The following is a 22,696-nucleotide window of genomic DNA, read 5'->3' as shown; positions in this document are numbered from 1 at the left end:
TGACAAGGAATATCAGAACATTCTTTTTAGAAATTATGGACTTTACAACTGTGTTATAAATAACTCTTTTAATTTCCCGACGTTTCGATCTTCATATTAAGATCATCTGCAGCATATACAAATATACAGGACAAGCGAAGCTACATTCCATACAGTAAGCTAGAGAAACAATGATTTGATCACAAGTTATTCTAATGGCATGACCTCTAGTGGAAAAAAAAATAAAAATAAAAAATTACAAATTAATTAATTATTTAGGAACTACATCAAGCTAAATTTTATTTATGATAACATGAGCAAACATTCTTTCTTATAGATAGTTTTCTTTCAGTAACAATAATGTCCTATTTTTAACAATTGTTATTTTTTATTTAGGATCCTGGATTATCTACAGTCCTGTTTATAGTCACGCTTAGAGAGGAAGGTTCCGTGGGTCGAATATGTGCCTTCCATATGTTTGGGATTTTTAGACCATCATTATTGTTCAGATTGAGATGGTATTGATAATAATCTCACAGGCTTCCTTAAATTTGCATTCATACCATGTTTTGGTGTGATGTAAACAACTAGTGCTTTTCCATTCAATTCTATGTAAGGTGTTCAGGGCATGATGATAATAAATGACATTAAATATAATAACTATTCACCATAGTTATTATATTTAATGTGTCATTTATGTTCTTTTTGTCTGATAGGAATTGCATGTCCTGTTTCCCCTATATATGGTATGTTACAGGTGCAATAAATATGGTATATTCCATGGTGAGTCAGTGGAGGGAGTGGGTCTTTGGATGAGTTGAGTAAGCTTTTTACTCAACTCATCCAAACCAGACTATAATAGTTTTATTGTAGTCTGGTTTATCTTTTTTTTTATTGAGGTCTTATAGAGAATTTTGTTACTCCCCCCCCCCCAACTGGCCACGACATCTATAGACGTCGAGATAAATCTGGATACGAAGCTCTAAAACCCATTGAATAACATGGATAAGAAGTGCAATTTGGTGTCACTATTTCATCCACATTGGCCGGTAGGGAGGTTAATAGTGTTTTAGCTGTAACCATTTTTTATAAAAGTATTGCTGATAACTTTAAATTCGTCTTTCAGTACATGTTCACTTTAGCAGATCTTCAAAGTCCTGTTTTTTAGAGCATTAATGACACCTAGTTTTTGTGTTGGGTGGTGGTAGGAGTTTATGTGTATATATTGGCCAGTATGTGTCGGTTTCTGGTAAATAGTGAAGGAAAGATTGCCAGAAGGAAGACGTGTGACAAGTGTATCTAGAAACGGAAGTGTTCTGTTTTTCGATCTCAATTGTGAACTGCATATATTTGTGTTGTTTGTTTAGGTTGCTAAGGAAGCTGTCTAGTGTCTGGCGGCCATGGGACCAGATTGCAAAAACATCGTCAACATATCTAAGCCAGACTTTGGGTTTTAAACGAGAGGAATCTAAAGCATGTTGCTCAAAATGTTCCATATAAAAGTTAGCAATGGGGGGGAGGAATAATGGCAAGCCCATGGCTGTGCCTTCTTTTTTTGTAGGTAGAAAGTGTTTTGCCATGCAAAATAACCAGAACATAATACATGCACAAAGAGCGCTGTGATATCTGGAGGGAATTTGTTCTGTAAAGGAAGGATTGTGTCATTGATTGGGACATTCGTAAAGAGGGCAGAGACGTCAAAACTGACTAACAAATCATCTTTTTCTGATGCAATGTCTTCGATAATGTTTATGAAATGTTATGTGTTTCTGATATAGGAGGGGGAATGAGCTACCAACTCTTTGAGTGTTGCCGCTAATTTCTTGACTAGGTGATAATTCGGGCTATCTAGCTCCTTCGACTATCAGCTGGAGTGGTGTGTTTTCTTTGTGTATTTTCGGTAGCCTGTAAATTCTTGGGTAATGAGTGTAGCGTGGTAATAGTTTTTTCAACCGTATCTTCAGGCCATGTGGTAATTGATTTAAGTAGTTTCTCTGTTTTCTTTTTTAATTCTATTGGCTGGGAGTTAACGAGTTGGTATGTATTATTGTCCGAGACTAGCAGATTCATTTTCTCTAAATAATCGGTTTGGTTTAGAATAATGGTGGCATTCCTTTATTGGCTCTAGTTATTACAATGTTCGGATTTGCTTTTAATGATTTCAACAATGTTAATTCGTGTTTCGTTAAGTTGCTTGTCATTGTTTTGTTACAATTTATATTTAAAATGTTGGCAGTTTCTAAACGTATTTTGTCTGCTATGGGATGAATCTTAAGCCATTTTCAATATTACAAATATTGAAAATCCAGTTTGTTTATCGATCTGGGTGCTACGGCAAAATTTAGACCTTTGTTAAGTACCAAGAGTTCATCTTTGTTTAAAGCGTGGTTGGATAGGTTAACTATGTTACTGTTACCTGCAGGCGATTGGTGGCTCCTGTTGTTTCTTGCTTCTGGTTGGTTGTTATCGTTCACTGTGGAGAAATACGACTCTGTCCATTGGTTTTGTCGATCTTTTAGTCTATGAAATTTGGAAATGAGATTTTCTTACTTCGTCTGAAGGATATGGTTCACCATGCTGTCCGTAATCTTTTCGAGGATCATCCAAATATCTGCATTCAAGTAACTTGAAAGTTCCGATTTTACATTTTGTACCTAGTTTTGAGTAATGGCTAAGTTCTTTCTAGTAGCCTAGATCTGTTCTCTGAGTAGCGCTTTCTCCATGCAGTGGTATATTCATTGGGCCTTTGTTTCTCTAGCTTACTGTATGTAATGTAAATCAGCTTGTCCTGTATATGCTCCAGATGATAATCTTAATATGAAGATCGAAACATCAGGAAATTAAAAGTTATTTATAACACGGTTGTAAAGTCCATAATTTCTAAAATGAATGCTAATCACCGTGCAATGACACAATCCTTCTTTTACAGAAAAAATTCCTTCCAGATATCACAGCACTGTTTGCGCATGCATTACGTTCTGGTTATTTTGTATGGCAAAATGCTTTCTACCTACGAAAAGAAGGCACAGCCTTGGACTCACCATTATCCCCCCCCCCTCCATTGCCAACTTTTATATGGAACATTTGGAGCAACATGCTTTAGATTCCTCTCCTTTAAAACCCAAAGTCTGGCTCAGATGTGTTGACGATGTTTTCACAATTCGATCCTATGGATGCCAGACACTAGACACCTTCCTTAGCCACCTAAACAAACAACACAAACGCATACAGTTCACAATTGAGACTGAAAAACAGAACACACTCCCGTTTCTAGATACACTTGTCAAGCGTCTTCCTTCTGACAATCTTTCCTTCACTGTTTACCGGAAACCGACACATACTGGCCAATATATACACATAAACTCCTACCACCACCCAACACAAAAACTAGGTGTCATTAATACTCTAAAAAAATAGCGCTTTGATGATCTGCTACAGTGAACATGCACTGAAAGACGAATGTAAAGTTATCAGCAATACTTTTATAAAAAATGGTTACAGCCAAAACACTATTAACAAAATTCTCTATAAGACTTCAATAAAAAACAAAGATAAACCAGACTACTAACCATGGGACATCAGATAAAATAAACAGAATACTACAAAAATACAACCTCAAAACCACCTTTAAACCTGCTGCAAAATTAAGAAGCTTACTCAACTTATCCAAAGACCCACTCCCTCCACTGGCCCACCTTGGAGTATACCATATTTATTGCACCTGTAACATACCATATATATGGGAAACAGGATGCACAATTCCTATCAGACAAAAAGAACATAAATGACACATTAAATATAATAACTATGGTGAGGCTGGCCTTTCTGATCATTTCCTGAACACCTTACATAGAATTGAATGGAAAAGCACTAGTTGTTTACATCCAAAACATGGTATGAATGCAAATTTAAGGAAGCCTGTGAGATTATTATCAACCACCACAATCTGAACAATAATGATTATCTAAAAATCCCAAACATATGGAAGGCACATATTCGACCCACGGAACCTTCCTCTCTAAGAGTGACTATAAACAGGACTGTAGATAATCCAGGATCCTAAATCAAAATGACAATTGTAATGCTAAAAATAGAACATCATTGTTACTGAAAGAAAACTATCTATAAGAAAGAATGTTTGCTCATGTTATCATAAATAAAATTTAGCTTTATGTAAGGTCTAAAAAAATTAATTAATTTGTAATTTTTTTTTCCACTAGAGGTCATGCCAGTAGAATAACCTGTGATCAAATCATTGTTTCTCTAAATTACTGTATGTAATGTAACTAGCTTGTCTTGTATATCTGTCTCATGATGAGCATATCATGATGCTCCAGATGATGATCTTAATATGAAGATCGACATGTTGGGAAATTAAAAGTTATTTATAACACGGTTTTAAAGTCTATAACTTCTAAAATGAATACTTATCACTGTGCAACACTAAAAGAAAGGAATATCAGAACATACTCCTGATATTCCTTGCCAAAGGATGACGAACCTAGAATCTCACCTTTTTGACTTCCTGTGGCTTAACATTTTTTTTGCCACATTGTGTTTCATTCATCTCCTACCTCTACCGTTCTCACCGCTTTGACTTCCTAATCTTCAAAGATCAATTTCATTCAGTATAAATTTCTGAACAGAGTAGTCATCCTTCTTGGAGATTTCAATATCAACAATTCGTGGCCTAAATTCCAACCTTAATAGTGTTCACTACCATCTTCAGTCTACTAAACCCCATCTAATCTTTCTGACAGAAAGTCAAATCTCACCTCCCTAATGCTGGGGTTCCACAAGGTTCTGTCCTCTCACCAACCCTCTTCCTGTTATATCTCAAAAACCTACTTCAGTTGACCTCCAACACAATACAGAGTTTTGCAGACACAGCACATTACACTCCTCACTTTCATTTGATAAATCCTACCATACACAACTCCTCAACCTACAGAGCATCAACTACCACCTCTCAATTGCAATCTCCAAGCCATCCTCCAATGGGGTTCAGATAACTCATCAATTTCAATGCTAATAAAACCACAGTTCTGTCCTATTTCTCATATAAGAGAATCATTTTTTTCCCAGTATTCTTTTTGATGATACCCAAATTTCCAGACAGTTTGAGATCTCTCTTCTTGGAATTACCCTCACATCAAACCTCTCCTGGCATAAACGCATCACAACCATTGCATCCTCAGCTGCAAAAAAAAACCACGATTTCTCTTTTGTTCAAGACATTACTTCATCCCTGAACAGCTGTTAACATTATACAAATCACAAATCCACCCAGCTATTGAATACTTCTCCCACATATGGGGTGGGGCCCCTAAAGGCTCCCACAAAATGCTTAACTCAATACAGAGGAGAGAGACTTATTAATGACCCATCTCTTACCAACTCACCCCCATCCACACTTTTGCACAGACGTTTGGTTTCTGCAATATGTATATTCTACAAATATTTCCATTGGAAATGCTAATCTGCAATAAGATCAATAATTCCTCCACTCAGTACTAAGCTTGTTGGAACATGTGCAGCTGCTGCTCAACATCCCTTCACAGTACACATAGAAACAAACAGAACAAGTTTCTTTTCCTCTTCCTCCATCATCCCTGCAACTGTTGCACTGTGGAAAAGTCATTCTCCTGCTGTGTTTCCCAAGGAATACAATTTACAGTCATTTAAATCAAATGTAAACAAGTTCCTCCTTTCCCAACCTACCCATACATGGTACTAATATATTATAGGTTGATCAACCAACCTCTTGTGTATGGGCACAACATAAAAAAAAAAAAAAAAATTTTAATTGTCTCCCTTTGTCAAATTTTACTGACCAAGCTGGAAAAGAAGCAGATCATTCATCTCCCTACCAGAATTCCCAACAATCCTCTTCACTCACCCAACATTCTAGATATCTTTTTAAGAAGTTCTCCTTCCAGATAATCTGTTCGGGTGATGACTCTCGGTAATTCAGACCACAATCTCATCAAAGTTTTGTCTTTGGAAGAACATCCTTCCTTCAGCCATTTCCAACCTTGAGTGCTGCTCTGGAATTGCAACATTGCCAAGTGGGAGGACTTACGTAACTTGTACTCCTCCTTTCCATGGTCAAACTATGGTTTTCATTCATCAGACCCAGATACCTGTTGTGATCTTGTTACTGAAATAATCCATATTCCAATGAAAACTTTCATTCCTCGCTCTATTCAAATATCCCAACCCATATTTAAACCATGGTTTAGATATGGGTTGGGAAAACAAGTGTGTCAGGGCTGTCCAAGAAAAGCAAACACCTTTCACAAGTAGCTTGAGGCTAAAACACCAGCTTCCTTCACATCCCACACAATTGCCCACAACACTTGTAACCACCATTAAAAAGGCAAAATCTACATTCAACAAGGATAAATGTAGAAAACTTGCTGTTTATACCACTGGCAGTTGTGCCTTCTGACCCCTCACCAAAGCTGTTGAGTGCAACTTTTGTCCACACATTCTACCTCCTCTACCTCACTGTAACATAGCATTCTAACAACATCATCTATTCACAAAACTGTACTCACTTGGCATTCCACCCTTCAGTATGGAAAAAAAAAGGCTCATATACAACCAGTTCCATCAAGCTATTGACTTACTGCTATCATATCAGTTTTGTCTAAAGTAATGGATAAAGTTATCAACAGTGAACTTCTTCAATATTTTGGGTACTGCTATCTAATTAGTAACCACAAGTGTGAATTTTGCATTCTAGATGCACAAGAAATCTCTTGTTCTAAGTCATGCACCTTTTAATCCATTCCATGGAAAGGTTGGAGAAACCTGTGCTGTTGCTCTTGACATCTCCAAGGCTTTTAGTAGGGTCTGGCAATGAGGGGTTCTCAACAATTACCATCATTTGGACTTCCTTTGTCCTTGTGTAAATGGATTGCCAGTTTTCTCTCAGAGTGATCCCTACATATAATGGTGAATGGCATTCTCTCTTCGACTTTTATGTCAATGCCAGTGTCCCTCAGGACCCTGCCATTTCATCACCTTGATTTATATAAACAACCTACTCTCATCAACTGCAAACCCTATTCATAGTTTTGCTGATGATAGCAAATTCCACTCATCTTACTCATATGACAAGTCTTGCAGTGTTCAAACATTTCAAGGTTCAAGATCATCTATAATAAGTGCTCTGAACATTGAATCTCCTCAGTATCCTTGACTGGCGTGAAAGCAACCTAGTCAACTTCAATGCTTCCGAAATGCAGTTTTTTTTATAATAATCAGCTCATGAGGCAAGACTAAATCTCTCTTCTTAGACTGATTTATTCCAAACATTTCCTGGCACAATCATATCACTTCTATAGCGTCATCATCTTCCAACTTGGCATCCTTTTCTGGTCAAGACAAGTACTTCTCTGCTGAACAATTATTTACTCTATATAAATCTCAAATCTACCAACATTGGAATACTGCTCTCATGTTTGGAATGGTGCACCTAAGATCTCCCTAAAAATTCTTGATTCTGTTCAGAAAAGAACAGTCTGTTCTTACAGACTCTCTTCAGCCACTTTCCCACAAAAGATCAGTTTCTGCATTGCATCTAGCAGAACTTGCATCCATTATGCCTCCCATTTCTGCCAAATGTACAGAAACTTGAGCAACAGCTGCTCCACAGCCCTTTACAGTCGAACTGCATACTCACTAAACCTTCTATTCCCAGTCATTTTTTATTCCTTCAGCCCTCAATTCTGTGGAACAGCTTCTCTCATAAAGCATTTCCGAAGGACTACAATAGTTCAAGAAGAATATCTACAGATTATTCTATTCCTGACCCTACCAACACACAGCATTTCTTTGCTATAGGCTCTTCTGTGTTCTCGGTGCGGAAGGAATATATATATATATATAAAGTTTAAACGATAAAAAGAAAGCTAATTAATACATACATTACTCTAGTGTCTACATATGGGAATGCATATGAAAATCAGACAAGAGTCAAGATTAATAAAACAGTTTTTTTTTCTTAAGTATAAAGAGCTAATAAGCTTCATTTCGGCAATGAAAACATTACTTAAATTAAGGGGATATTAATTCCCACATAGTTTTAAAACCGAATAAGAAACTCAAAGATTGGAATCAAAGTTTTTTTTTATTAACTGTGATTCAAAGAACCTTCGAGAGAAAAATGTTTCACATATAAAAAGGGACAGAATTAGAAATAACAGAAGTAAAGAGACAATTGTTTTATTTATAAAAAATGTGGATCATATCATTAAGAAAAATGGTATTAATTCTGATATTCAAATGGGAAATATAATACTCAAATTCTTTATGCTTAGAGATGACATTATTAGAGGATAATGTCACCCATTATCTCTATGATCTCCTGTATGCTCTTATATCCAGAATAAATGTGAAGATATAATTATCACCAATAATGCTTTTTCTTATTTCTTGTGTCACTTCTCCATGTGAATTTGTGCATACACTTATGTAGGAACATGGTACTGGTAATGATCAGTCTGTGTCCTGAATACAAATCCAGCAAATGTATAGTACTTTTTATTAGTCTGACTCTTTTCTCTAATAACAAAAAATAAAAGGGGCCAGTGTCATTACTAGAAGGTAAAGACACTAACAAGTGTCTCACATGAACATACTTCTGTGTATGTGTGATATTAATTTCTGATTCTGCAGTTTATTTCTCTGGCAAGGACCAACTTTTCCTTCATGTCACTGCATTTTGTGACACTCAAAAAAATATTTCACTGCTTCTTTCATGGAAAGTTCTGTATGACCAATGCAAGAAGTCTCCATTTTGATATTTTCCAAGATCACTTTACTTAAAACAGCCTACCATTAAAGAAAATTATCTTTGTGTTCTGTACAGAATAATATAGCTACTCATATCTTTCCCTATTCACTATTTTTTATATAAATTTCCCACACACACACACACACACACACACCCGAGACCGAAAAGCATGCAGCAAACCACTGTTTGGGGGGGGGGGGCAGAATTTAAGAGAAAAGTAATATATCGATATTCTTTTTTGAAGAGCCAGAAGATGTAGTCATTTGGAAAAATTCATGAGGAAAGCTGTTTTACTGCAACAACTACTCTGCAATTCCATCTACCTCACAGACCTGCAGTAGATGAAATGAAAGTTGGATGGGAGTATAAGATTCTGGATGGCAGCCATTCAACACAAAAAAAAAATGCTGGGCAGCTCATGTTATTGTAGGTTTTTCAGAAATGGGAGAATGATGGATACCAGTTATGCTCAACAGTATCCATGGAAATCTCTCTCTCTAGAAGAGAGACAATGCAGGAAGTGACCATCTGTGAGACAATGACTGGAGAGCATGTTAGAGAGGAGTCATCAATCAGCCAAACTGTCCTCTTCAAAACAGCAAGAATTTCCAGCAAGGTCTCAGGTGCACCACCAAAAATGTGATGACAGCAGTATTCCAAGGTTAAGCAGATTTGGGATTTATAGTTAGCAGCTGAACTGGATAAATGAAAAGAATGCCTTCAGCAAAAAAGGATGCCATGTATTTGAAGCCAAAGGTGCTATAGAAGTAACGTCATTATACGATGGCAAGTTGTAGTAAATGTCAGCAAGACATTTACTGCAACAGTAAGATTGAGAAGTAAGATTAGTGACCAACAAGCTGAGCATTTTCAAAGGTAAGAGGGAAAGAACCAGAGTGTTTTTTTTGTTGTTGTTGTTGTTGTTTTCAGAAAATAAGACAACTGTGTTTTGGAAGATCAAAGGAGAAAATCACCCCCAAAGGATGGCAAGCAGATCAGACTTTATGCCCCTGACAGTAGACAATACTCAAGAGGATTGAGCACTGCAAAGTTTGGCATGTGAACAGAAAGAATGAGGTGCTGTCATCAACAAAACTATGAATAGTTTCAGGTCTGTAAGAGAAGTTCATTGATATATATGAAAAAGAAGGCTAGTGAGATAACGTCCACCAGAGATTCTGACATACTCAGCAAGCATTCCGACTGTAAAATGATACCTTCATAATCAGAGAATATAGTCATAATCAGGTGAAATAACAGTGTCCTGCAGCATTATTAACTTCAGGAAACAAATCTGAAAGTAGAAAACCTTTCACCATAACATTCAGCAAATGATTTCAGCAAAAACTAGCAATCCAATTACAAAGCGTGGAAATAAGATGCAATTTGTCAAGAAGACATTGATACCAGATCATAAAAAGAGTTTGAAAAGATCATCTGCAACAGCAAATTTCTCCCGACATTTTCATGAGGAAATCAACATTAACATTTTAAAGGTAGGAGGGGTAAATCATGGAATTTGATGATGAGAAGAGGGGAAGAACCAGAGTGTTTTTTTTTTTTTGTGTATATGTGTAAATCTACATTACACGCATCCTGCTGGATGACCACTGAGAACTTTCTCCATTACTTTAGGCAGTACCATTACTTTAGGCAGTACTAATGCGAGAGCAGTATGCGGACAGTAGATAAATATCTCCTTTTTTCCAGGAACAGCTGTACATTGACTTTCTTCCATGTTATATGGGGAAGAATGCTGACTGAGTACAATATATAGCATATAGATATCAGAAAGGACAGCTGTTAATTCAGGAGCACATCTCTTAAGCAGAGTTTTTTAGTACCATCAGAACCACAAGTCTTTCTGGTATCCAGGTTGTTCCAGATTCTTCTGATGTCAACCTGATGGATGGTCAGAAGATTCATGTTCCAGATAATATAGTAGGTGATTTACTTCAGTCATCAAATCCTGTGTATGATGTGAGGAACTTTTTTACACGTTTTTAGTAGAAGGCGAGTTAGCCACTTTCACGTGGAAGCATCTCAGTTTTCGCTTACTGCAGAACAGGATCAGAAGATTGTGCAGCTAGCAGATGATATATTGACCTAATTACCTGATTGCTTCAGCCTAAGTTCAGCTGATCCAGTACTACCCATTGACAAAAACGTTTTAATATACAGTATAGCTTCATTTTTTTTTTAATTTACAAAAATTAAGAGAAAACTACTTTTCTCTCTGCTGTTTTTTAATATAAAATGATGGTTGAATGATATCAAGGATTTCAATATTACACACACATTTTTTGTGCTTTTATATTTTAAATATAACTGATTGGTAGAATAGCAAGATAAAGGTTTACAATACATACATACATACATATATTTTCAAGGCTCACCTTTCCTAATTGGGTTGTCGGGGCAACAGCTGCAAGAGGAACTTCCAATGGTCACGATCCTCTGCCACCAAGCTCAAGTGTTCTGGTGGGATTCCCAAACGTGTCCACCCAAGGTTTTGGATATAATCTACCCAGTGAGTCCTTGGCCTTCCACTTGGCCTCCTACCCTCAGGCTTGGCAAAGAGGGCCTGCTGAGGGAGCCTCTCTTGTGGCATTCTGACCAGGTGCCCGTACCAACGTTACTGTGATATCTCAACACAGAGAAGCAGCGGTTGAGTATTGAGAGTTTCCCGAATTGCAGAGCTTCTGACTCTGTCGAGTCTTGTCAGCCCCACAACCCCTCAAAGGAACCTCATTTCAGCCGCTTGGATTCGTGTCTGCATTCTATCGGTCATTACCCAACTCTCATGACCATAGGTGAGGATGGGGACATAGACTGTATTGAAGACAGCCAGCTTTGCCTTCTGGCTTAACTCCCGCTTCAATACTACCGAATGGCAAAGCTCCTGCAATACTGAGCTTGCTAAACCAATTCAAATATCTAGCTCTATATCCCATTTTCCATCATTCGTCAATATGGACCCAAGGTAATTAAACTTGTCCACCTGCCTCATTGGGACTCCACTTACATGTAGAGTGCACTGGGATGGTTGTCTTGAGACCAAAAATGTTTCAGTTTTGGCCAATCTTCATTCCGGCATCTGCACAAACAGCTACAAACCTATCCAGGGTCCGCTAGAGGTCATCTGTGGAAGAGCTAAGCAGAACTAGATCATCTGCAAAAAGCAGACGTCCAATGCTACATCTTCCAATTCTGACACACTCACTGCCTTGGCAGTGCCTATCAATCCAGTCCATAAATATTATGAAAAGGAGTAACAGAACACACCCTTGGCAGAGGCCAACAGAGACTGTGAAAGGTTCAGACTTTGTGCTGTTTACCCTGACACAAAACTCTGGGCATTCATACAGGGACTTGATGGCAGCTAATAGTTGGCCATCCACTCCATACTCCTGCACTACTTGCCAAAGCTTATCCCGAGGAACCCGGTCATATGCCTTCTCCAAGTCCACAAAACATGTGTAGACATTCTTGGCATATTCCCAAGAATCCTGTACCGTCTTTCCAACACCTAGCATACACTTTCCTAGGCAGGCTGAGCAGAGAGAGAAACCATGATAGTTACTGCAATCCTTCTGGTTTCCATTCTTGAATGATGTTATTATTATGCCTGTCTACATTGCTTTGGTGCTCGCCCAGATATCCAAGCAGCCTGACACACTCAAGTCAACCAGAGAACACAGTCTCGATTTAAGACTTTTAGCATTTCAGGCCGAATTTCATCATCGCAAGCAGCCATGCCCGATTTTAGCGATTTTATTGCTAAATATTGCTCTTCTACTGTGAGACTAGTCACTGCCCCGATCTGCACCTCTTGGATGTTCACAACTGCTGGGCCACCTGGTTTAAGAAGGCTCTCAAAGCATTCCCTCCATCTGTGGAGGATATCCTTCTTGGTTGTTAAAAGTGCATCATCAGAGGCCCTTGCTTTGCACCATTTCCTCCCTCGAAGGCGGTGGATGGCCTGCCAGAATACTTTGTTTGCATTTGCATAGGATTAGTCTAATCTTTCTCCAAAGGATTCCCAAGCCTTCTGCTTTGCTGTCTTTAATGACTGAGAAGCAGCTTTTCGTGCCTCAGCATACTGCAAACACATCTCAGGTGACCTGACCCTAAGCCATGTTAGGTAGGACTCCTTTTTTGCCCAGACAGTTTTTTGGACTTATTAGTCACACCAAGGTGTCCTTTTCTCACTGCCTGTTGCCATGCCCAGCCGCTTTCTGCCACAGGATGAGAGTGCAGAGGCAGTGACAGCTGTTCTAAACAGCTTCCACTCCTCCTCAACATCTGCAGTATGCTTGGGAATCTCTTTGAACCTGGAGGAAATGTCATCTGCAAAACTCTTCCTAACAGCCTCATTTTCCAATGCCTCCCATTTCACGCAGTATACCTGCTTAGGCCTACCAGCGTTGATGGTAGCATCTGGTTTCTGAAGCCGTAGAGTGCACACAACAAGGTGGTGGTCAGTTGACAGTTCTGCCCGTCTTCTCACACAAATGTCCAACACTGAGGAAAATAGGTCTTCAGACTATAAAGAAGTCGATCAGAGACCTTTGTTCTAGTGTATCCCTGTACCAGGTATACCTATGGACTTCTCCATGCTGGAAGAAGGTATTCATTATGGACAAGCTGTTAGTACAGCAGAAGTCCAATAATTTCAACCCATTCACGTTAAGGTCAGGGGCGTCGTTCGTCCCAACAACACCCCCCCATGTCTGGTCATCTGTTCCAACATGTGCATTGAAGTCACCCATTAGCAGGACTGATTCCATGTCTGCCACCCTGTCAAAAGCAGCATCCACTTCCTCTAGGAAGGCAGAGTATTCTGACTCCAGATTAGGTGCATAGGCTTGCACCACAGCCAAATCATGATTTTTCATCTGAAGCCTTAACACACATACCCATCCCCCCAATGGGATCCACTCAGCAACACAGTCGGGGGCTTGTGAGTATCCCCACACCCGCCTGAGCAGACATTGTCGGGCTCACACCAGAGTAGTAGAGCTTCCACCCCTTATCCAGGTCGACAGTTCCAGAGCCTCTCCTCTTGGTCGAAGAAAGCACAACTAAATCTAGCCGGTAGCGCTTGGCTTCCTCAACCAGTTCCAACTCCTTCCCTGTCAGAGAGAAGACGTTTCAGTTGCCTAAAACCATAGTCTGGTGCCCTTGTCGTTGTCATTTCCGTCCTTTTGCAGAACCATTTCTTTGCTGTCCCTAAACACCTCCTCAAATGGGTAACGGGCCCATTGATGGAGTTTCCTCTAACAGAGTGCTGAGGAGTGGTGTCTAAGGGATACTGTAACATATTTTTCGAACGGGTCCCTCTGCCGAAAACCCGAACGCGTCCCTTGGTAACCTGCATGACGGACGATGCAGTATGAACATTTTTGATGGCCTGATCATGTTACAGTGTTTGATAACGTCCTGTTAGCACAAGACGAAATGACACAGCAAAATAGGAAAGATTCCCCTCGAATACTCTAATAGCATTCAGGGGAAGGAGCAAGAAGAGAAAAAAGAAGCAAGGGAGGAAGAGGAGGGACCAGTCTACAGATAATATAACAGATGTATATTACATGAAGTAAGGCATGGTCCAACATCAGGTTCCTCAGGTTTGCCATGCCCATACTCACTAAAGTGAGCCCCTGAGGCTTACAATCTAGTGTAAAATATGCACGCCTTGTTGGCTGAGTGGTTAGCGTATCTAAACTCCAGCCAAAAGGCTGCGGGTTGAATCCCACCGTGGGCATGGATATTTGTGATTATCTGTGAACATACTGGTGGTGGTGCTGGGCAGTAGATGGCATTGGTGCAGATGATGAAGGTAGTTGCAGTTCACTGTAATTGATGAATTGAGTGATGGAGATAGAGACTTGTAGAGTAGGTGCCTCTCCTCAATGAGTCTTTGGACTCACTGGAGCAGAGGCATAGCCACATCTGCTGCGGGTGGCAATTTGAACCTTTTTGAACCTTTGCAGGTCATTGCAAAATACAGTCTCGAGAACTCATTTCCAAATATTGTAATACTACTGTGAATTTTCCTCACAACTGCTGTAAGTGTTGCTAGTTGTGAGAAGAGTTTTTCTAAATAAAATTAAGAATTACCCACATTACTATGAAATAGACTTCGCCAATGTCATCGATGATTTTGCTAACAGAAAAGCAAGAAAAATAACATTTTAGAATGTTGAAATTAAAGTTTTATTTCAAAATAAACAACGTTTTAATTATTTCTCTATACGTCGTTTTGACTTTTTGTAGTATTTTTAGTGCGTATTGATAGGGACAGCAAACTCAGGGATCACTCCAGGTGGCAAAAGCTCTAGCTACTCCACTGCACTGTTGGTGTCACATAATAATAATAATCTATGCAGGAGTTGGAAAAGAAGAATGATGCTAGGAGATCAGCTTTTTACTTTAGGTGATGTTGCAATATTGCCATCTGGGTGAGAGAATGGCAGTAGAATTATAGATAGGCAGAAATTTTTCCCAACAACTTTTGCAAGGGACAGATGACAGGCATTGGGCACTTTCAAGTTTTCTACTTTCAGCCCTGGTATGTCAGGGAATTTCAAGAAAATGTCTTGGCATCCCACTTGAAAAATCACAGCCTGGATATCAGATGGGAAGTTTCATAGTTTCTCCCACTTTACGTTGCTATGGCACCAAAGATAAGAAAAATGGCTGAGAGGAGGGCTTTCCATTAAATAAAACTTTTATAATCTAAAACTTGTATGGTTACAATCTGAATTTCCAAGAAGTGAGGTTGCTTGAAAAGCTTACCTTGAAGGAGAACTGATTAAGGAAAGATCAGGGTTGGCTGAGTGCGAGGAATGTCATCTATTGGTAGATGAAAATTTGCTTTAGGCATTGCTTACATCAACTAACACTGCAACTTTTTGAGCTTGGTCAGTGGAATTTGCACATGCAGCATCAGATGGAGCTGCTGACAAATAATCAAGAAAATGATCCCAATACTGGGACAGATGAATTATACATAACGTGGCAAAGATATTTAAAGCTGAGAAGATCAAAAATAAGAAATCAAGATTTAGCATCCTCTGAGAAGAAATATTAGATCAAACAAATGCATAAATACCATTCTTATGAAGAAAGGATCAAAAAAATAAAGTATAATTTGGGCAATTAAGATGCAGTGTAGTTGTTGTGCAATGATTTGGTGTTCAGTCAATAACAGGAGATAACAGGGTTTGGGCATCTGTAGGTGATGAGGCATAACATTTAAGTTTCTGTTTATGCCAGAAATGTTCGTGATGTGAATATAAAAGAGATTTTTTTTACTGTGTTTTCAGTTTATTTTTTATGTTGTTTTTTTTTTCCAATTTTTGAGAGAGGTTTTTTTTTTTACCACAGTAACACTATTTATATCTGAGTTTATTGCTGTGATGACACTGAAGATGCAAAGAGAAAAAGGGCATGAAATATGCAGTGGGAGACATTACTCTTAGATATCACCTATACATCAGTCTGAATGCCATTATGAAGCCTCAACAGTATCCCCCCACCTGATAGTAAAAAATCCCTCTGTTGGAAATGTAACTGCCTGAATATAACATTATGTAGTTACTGTTTACAAGTCTCACTTGTTTTTGTCTTCTTTATTTCACTAATAGCAATTATGCTGTGGTACTTCTCTAATTCTTCTGCCAGTTTCATTTCTTTTCTGTTGACACTTCTTATGCTGAATTCTATATCCATGTGGTACTAAAGGAATGAGGGGAAGGGTTTTAATATCTCACTCATCAGATGTTAGCCTGGGCATACTTTACCACAGCTGCGTAATATATCGCATGTTTCGCATATATCTACATGTTTAAACCTAGATATAGTCGATTTGTAAGTTAAATTTGCTAATGCTATGGCAAATTTTTACTCTGTATAACAACTAAACAGTATTTAAGCAAATATGTTAACTACTTATGTTTATGTATATCAGTCTGCAAAGGAAATTTACATGCATTTTATAAGTGATACCAAAACATTCGTGATTATTATTTTATTAATAACACCATTTTTTGCTATATTATTGCTTCAAACACTTACATCTTGGATTGCTTTTATGGAAAAATAAGCAATAATTTCTTCTCTGCCATTATAAGAAAATGTTGAAAACATTCAGTATCATAAAAACTTTCAGTAAAATAAAATCCAACACATAACTGCTCCAAAATATTGTTGAATAGATAGAGCCAGTTGTGTCATATGACAATAGCAACAACTCGGAAACAATAAAAAAAAATTCATGTTAGAATCAATATAATTAAAATAAAATACTTCTTTCTCAACTTTACAAGTTATAATATCTACTATTAACTATTCAATATTCTGCACTGTTATAACTTCTTCTTTGGTCTTTTAGTGTCCTATCTCTTTCACCTTAGCTTAAACTTTATCCTTTTATTATTAATTTTTTATATTTTGCTTAGTATCAGTTAATTCGTTTGCCGACAAATTTGTATTATTTAATGACTGCACCAGCCGGCAACTAATTCTGATATACTATCCAAGATTACTTAGAAAGAAATTACAGGGATCATGAAGTGTGCAGTCGTGGTCCCCTTTTTTGATCCCCATATATTCCCCTTTTATGCACGGTTCGTAATTTTCCAAGCGGTAATTCAATCCACAGAAAGCATGACAAACTCATTTGATTTACACATAAAGAAATACGTTTATTTTAGCACAAAACATAAAGATACATGTTAGTTAAACCTTTAAATTAAAATAGAGTCTGGGTTCTCTCCCTTTTCTTAATTTAGCACATCCAAAATTTCTACACTGTAATCCTTTATACTGACACAAATTCCTTCACTTATATATATATAAAACTATCCTCAGACTCTGACAACATATACTAAATTACCAATCTACTATCACACATGCTAATTACATATATATACAAGTCAATTCCGTAACTCTTCCGTATCTCTTGAGGCAATGCTCTTTCTTATATTTTAGACTTAATCCTCCTCCAAAATTTTAGTTAGCATTCAATTAATGTCCTTTAGACACAAACAGTTCGTAGCCTCGGTCTCCTATTTGGCTCAAGCCTAAAATGCCTTTTCCTTAGATATAGACAAAATGTCCAAACTGCAGACAGTTCTTGTAACACTTCACGAAATGGGCTGTGTTCTTAAAGATCAGTTCTCCTTACTCCAAGGTTACTCCGATATTAATATGAAAAGATTTCTGCTTACCGTCCTTGCTTTATCTGGATATTCGGATCTCCTTACTGTACTTTCTTTAATGGCGGCTTCACTATTCCTTTGTTCCGCACGAAACGAAACACTTTTACACTGATTTATACACTGATGTTAACTCATCAGTGGCCCTTTCTTCTTAGGAACCTGGACACATTATAGCTGCAGCTTTGATCAACGTGGCACACATAGCAAGGGGAGATTCTCGCTATGCATGGCGGCAAGCTATTCACAACTATGCAGCTTTCCGCACAGGAAGACCAGGTACCGACGAAACGAGAAGAAAAAGAGAGCGATTCAAATCCCTGCCGAATCCTATATACTCCAAAACAGCGCCCTCACTTAGTTGTGTCGTCATACGTACGGCGGCTGCCGATTGGATACTGTGGCCACGAACTATCTTTGACATGGCCTAAAACTATTACTAACTTGTACACATCCTTTTAGAATTTATACATGATTTTCTGCCTTAATAAATATACAATCATTCTCTATTTGGTTTATGGGCTACTTTAACATTTCTTACAATTTACTAATCTGGATATACACGTTCCTTGGGTCATTAATGAGCACATTTTCTGTTTGGAGGCATAAGTATGTCCTTATCCACTCCTTCTGAGGTAATCTTATGTTGGGTTGGAAAAGGGGATGACTCATCACATTTTCTCGACACAACAGCATATTCCATAACTAGATAAGAAATAAGCTAATTACTGCCACCCACTGCAAATCTGTTTTAGGTTGCCATGTTATGATTAACTGTTTACCTTGTGATATAATTGGTTAGGTCTCTAAAGATGATGCATGTTTAATCATATCCTCTTATTTGGTCATATTCCATTCCAATGAAATCAGTGATAACTGAGAAAACAGGCATCTTTTCTCAGTTATCCCTGAGAAACATTCTTCAATTTATTTATTTATTCATATGGAGTTTCCTCCCTTTTTCTCCCCTGTCCCTATTGGGGCAAGTTGAGCCCCCTCATGAGGGGTTAAGTATTTATGGCTGTAGATCCGTGTGTGTGTTCATGGGGCCAGTTTGCCTGCTTGCGGGATGAAAAACGCTAGATAAACTGGCAGAAAAAACCCTACCGCTCGCGCCCAAGACCGGCTAACTTGACTATGGCTGAGGAAGATCCTCATGTCTTCGACGGGAATCGAACCTGGGACACTCCTTCCCCAGTCATATGGTTGCGAAGCGCACAGCCACTAGGCTAACCATGCGGACTGTTTATGCTATGAAATTTGGTTATGCATAATAAGCAGTTCACTGCAGAAAGAGTGCTTTCTTATTAATTATTATAAAATTACATCCTCCAAAGATTAATAGTTTAGAGGTTTAATACCCAAATACATAAAATAAGTTCACTACTACACAAGCATAAAGTAATATGAGAACATACTTTGACTAAAAAAAGCTGGATGATAATTTCTAACCAAATGATTGACAAGCTTAGCATAAACACAAAGTGACCTGTGTATACATTTGTTTTCTTTTGAACTGCTTTGAAAAACAGGTAGATAATACTAAAGGCATATAGAAATTTCATGCAAGACAATGCATGAAATTTCTATAATCATCCAGTTTTTCATACCAATGTTCAAAAAAGTTCTAATGACAGATTTGCTGCTTCTAATTACCATTCCTCAATCTGTGTGACTATTTCTTTGGAGAATTTTGAAAGAAAATGTATAACAAAGCAAAGAAGAGGAGCTGAAGAAAAATATTTAAGTGATATCAGAATCACATTTGAGAAAATGGGGCATGAAGTGGTATCAAGAAGGTATGAAGAATATATGTGAATCACAAGTAACCAAAGTTAATTTAGTAATTACTGCTACTGAATGGAAAGCATGTAACTTGGTTTCAAAAAGCGTCAGCAACTTGTGTGGTATATGGGGGGGGGGACACTTGGTATTTAATAAGCATTATTAGGAAATTTGTAATAATAGACAGTACAAATACGTAAAGTGAGTGAGGGAGAGAAAGACATTCTATTTATATAATAATTAGTCTATTGTTTTGTAGAAAAATAATATATGTGGAATTGGGGGATACAATAAAAAGTTGCAAGTATTTTGGAATACACAGCAAAATATTATCTTATGGTACTGAATTAGCAATGGCTTTTAAACAGAGAAGAGAACATTCATTAATTGTTATAAGACGTTTGTCGTCACTCATCAAAATCATCCACTTCCTTACTGATTCAAGCATTAAACAGAAGAGAAATAAAGAAAATTCAGGTTTCAATACAAACTTATAATACTACAGAATTATGTGATATATATATATATACAGAATGCTTTTCTGACTCATATGATACTAAAGCTATACATCAGATGACTGAAATTTTCTTTTTTCAAAATAATAACGATAAAGATAAAAAAGTAAAAACGTGGATATTACATCATTATAATAATTTCAAGGATAAATTCACTAATGCAGATGTTTACATTAAGTGAATTGCATACTTTTCTTCATGAGTATATACTATTATTGTTATTTGGATGCTTTGACAAGGTAATTCACATAAAAACCTGTTATCAAGTTTCTTCATTTTCAGTGTGCTCATTCCACCTGGCAATCCATTCCACTCCTTACATATCCCATCAATTCTTCAACTGCTGGAATATGTAAGGTAAACATACCAAAAACTATTTACAATAAAAAAACATGAACGAGAATTAGTGCTGTGAAAACAAAACTGATGATTCAAACCGAAGCAGTGAAATTTCTCAGAAGAGAGCTGAATATACCATGTGGGACCATAAAACAAATTACGAAATCTTACAATCCCTGAATATAAAACAAATAAATTATTAGCTAAGTAAATATAAACAAAAGGTCTGTGTAGCTCAGTGGAAGTGGTGCTTGCATCCTCTGCACTAGGCAGCTCAAAGATAGACTTACAGTTCAAGTCTAGTCACTAACTGGAGGAACTTTTTCTAAGCCTTTCTTCAACGGCTCTTGAGTTATTCAATCTCTGGCACAAGCAAGTGGGTTTTCCCCCCTCCGGACACTGGGGTTTTTCGTCCCGTAAGCTTGAGAAATCGACCATAGAACCCACATTATTTCAGACAGTAACACATCATATTAGGGTTAAGTACCGAGAGATGGCAGCACTTGTTTGCCAATCTCTTCATCAGTAGCTGCCTATAATTAGTGATAGTAATGGGCCAATTCTATCTCTGATTGGCGACCAGTGGAGATTGAACTGCCCACTCAGTCTTCAAAAGCTAGACAGGGTTAAAATGCCTTGCCTACTCCCTATAAGGGAATAAAAGGCATTAACTTATTATTTTTTAATATATTTTTTCTTATTCTTATTACTTCCCTCCTGTTTTACCTTGCAGTGTTGAGGATTTCTATTCACTTAACCGCTACCGCATCGAGGATAAAGTGGTTAGCTCTATGCCTCCAGATGTGTCCTATGTCTGTAGATGCGCATGTTCATGAGCCAGTTTGCTTGTCCCAGGAGACGAAAAAAACAAGTTTCTGGGTGAAAAAAACTCTCCTATCTCCGTATGAGACTAGCTAACTCACCTTTAGTCAAAAGAGACCAGATAAAGGTTCCTCACATTACTGACAGGAATCGAACCCAATCTTTTTGACAAAAGGGCTTTGTCTATACTGACTGAACTACAGAGGCATGAGTCTTTGACTTCATGGGGTCTTGGGTAATAATAATAAACAAAAATAAATGGGACATCTAAATTAAATACACAATAGTAGCCTACCAAAATGGCTGTATAAATGCAAATGAATTCTAATAACAAAATAAGCAAATCATATGAAATTAGAACATATCATTTAGACTAGGACCATGATAACATTTTTTACATTAATATAACGCATTTCAAATATTTTTTCTTAATAAAATTTGGACTTTTATGGCATGGTTTTCATCTTTGTTTACATGTCTCACATGCCGAATTGCAATACACCTTACACATGGGAGATACTTTGCATATAACTTTTGAAGAAAGATATTTTAATTATGTAAAAATATTTTAATCTGCATATAATTTCCAATGAATATTCATGATAATAAGATAAATAAATATGTCTAAAATACATTACAAGCGAAGTTATTATATACCACACAGTATGTAAAACTGAAAAATCTTGTTAATATGAATTACTGTTAAAATACTAACTAAAAAATTAATGCTGAAATAATGAATCTACTTACCTACAAATTCATGCTTAGAATTATCCCATAATGGTGCAGCTCTCACACCTATTGAAAAATAAATAGTAATAATCAAATAAACCACCCAATAAAATACACACATGCAGAATTGCAAATTAAAATACAAATATGTAGTATGTTCAATAAATTCAATTATTCAATAAGTTCAATAGTAATATTAATTATAATTATTACTTTTAATGTTGTTTATACTGTGAAGCACTATTATGAATTCATAATGCTTCATAGTATAAACACCAAGAGGAAAAAATATAATTAATTTATTGAACATGCTAATAATCTGCTAGTTTTCTACCCAGCATCTTCAGAACACAAATTATTACAACAGTGACAAGCACACAGCACTCAACTAGATCACTGCATAAACAACTCAAACCGTAACTGAAAAAAGACTAATGTCCTAATGCAGCATCTTCTACAGCCAGATGATCTAAAGTTAATTTCGAGAAGTCAGGCTA

General features: G+C 37.3%; 1 protein-coding gene across 9 annotated transcripts in view; it reads right to left on the bottom strand.

Annotated features, from left to right (window-relative positions):
- Nucleotides 1-22,696, bottom strand: part of LOC150100469 (5'-AMP-activated protein kinase subunit gamma-1-like) — an 855,293-nt gene that overhangs the window by 349,542 nt on the left and 483,055 nt on the right. For all 9 annotated transcript variants that reach the window (XM_090402490.1, XM_090402487.1, XM_090402491.1 and 6 more), the window contains one exon: nt 22,218-22,265. In XM_090402490.1, the coding sequence (XP_090258616.1) occupies nt 22,218-22,265 (48 nt within the window). The remainder of the gene's footprint in view (nt 1-22,217; nt 22,266-22,696) is intronic.

This window comes from Typopeltis vanoorti, chromosome 13 (assembly GCF_054136105.1).
Source record: "Typopeltis vanoorti isolate ZY-2024b chromosome 13, IOZ_Tvanoo_1.0, whole genome shotgun sequence".
NCBI classification, from domain to species: Eukaryota; Metazoa; Arthropoda; class Arachnida; order Uropygi; family Thelyphonidae; genus Typopeltis; species Typopeltis vanoorti.
This window is presented reverse-complemented; position numbering and strand designations above follow the sequence as displayed.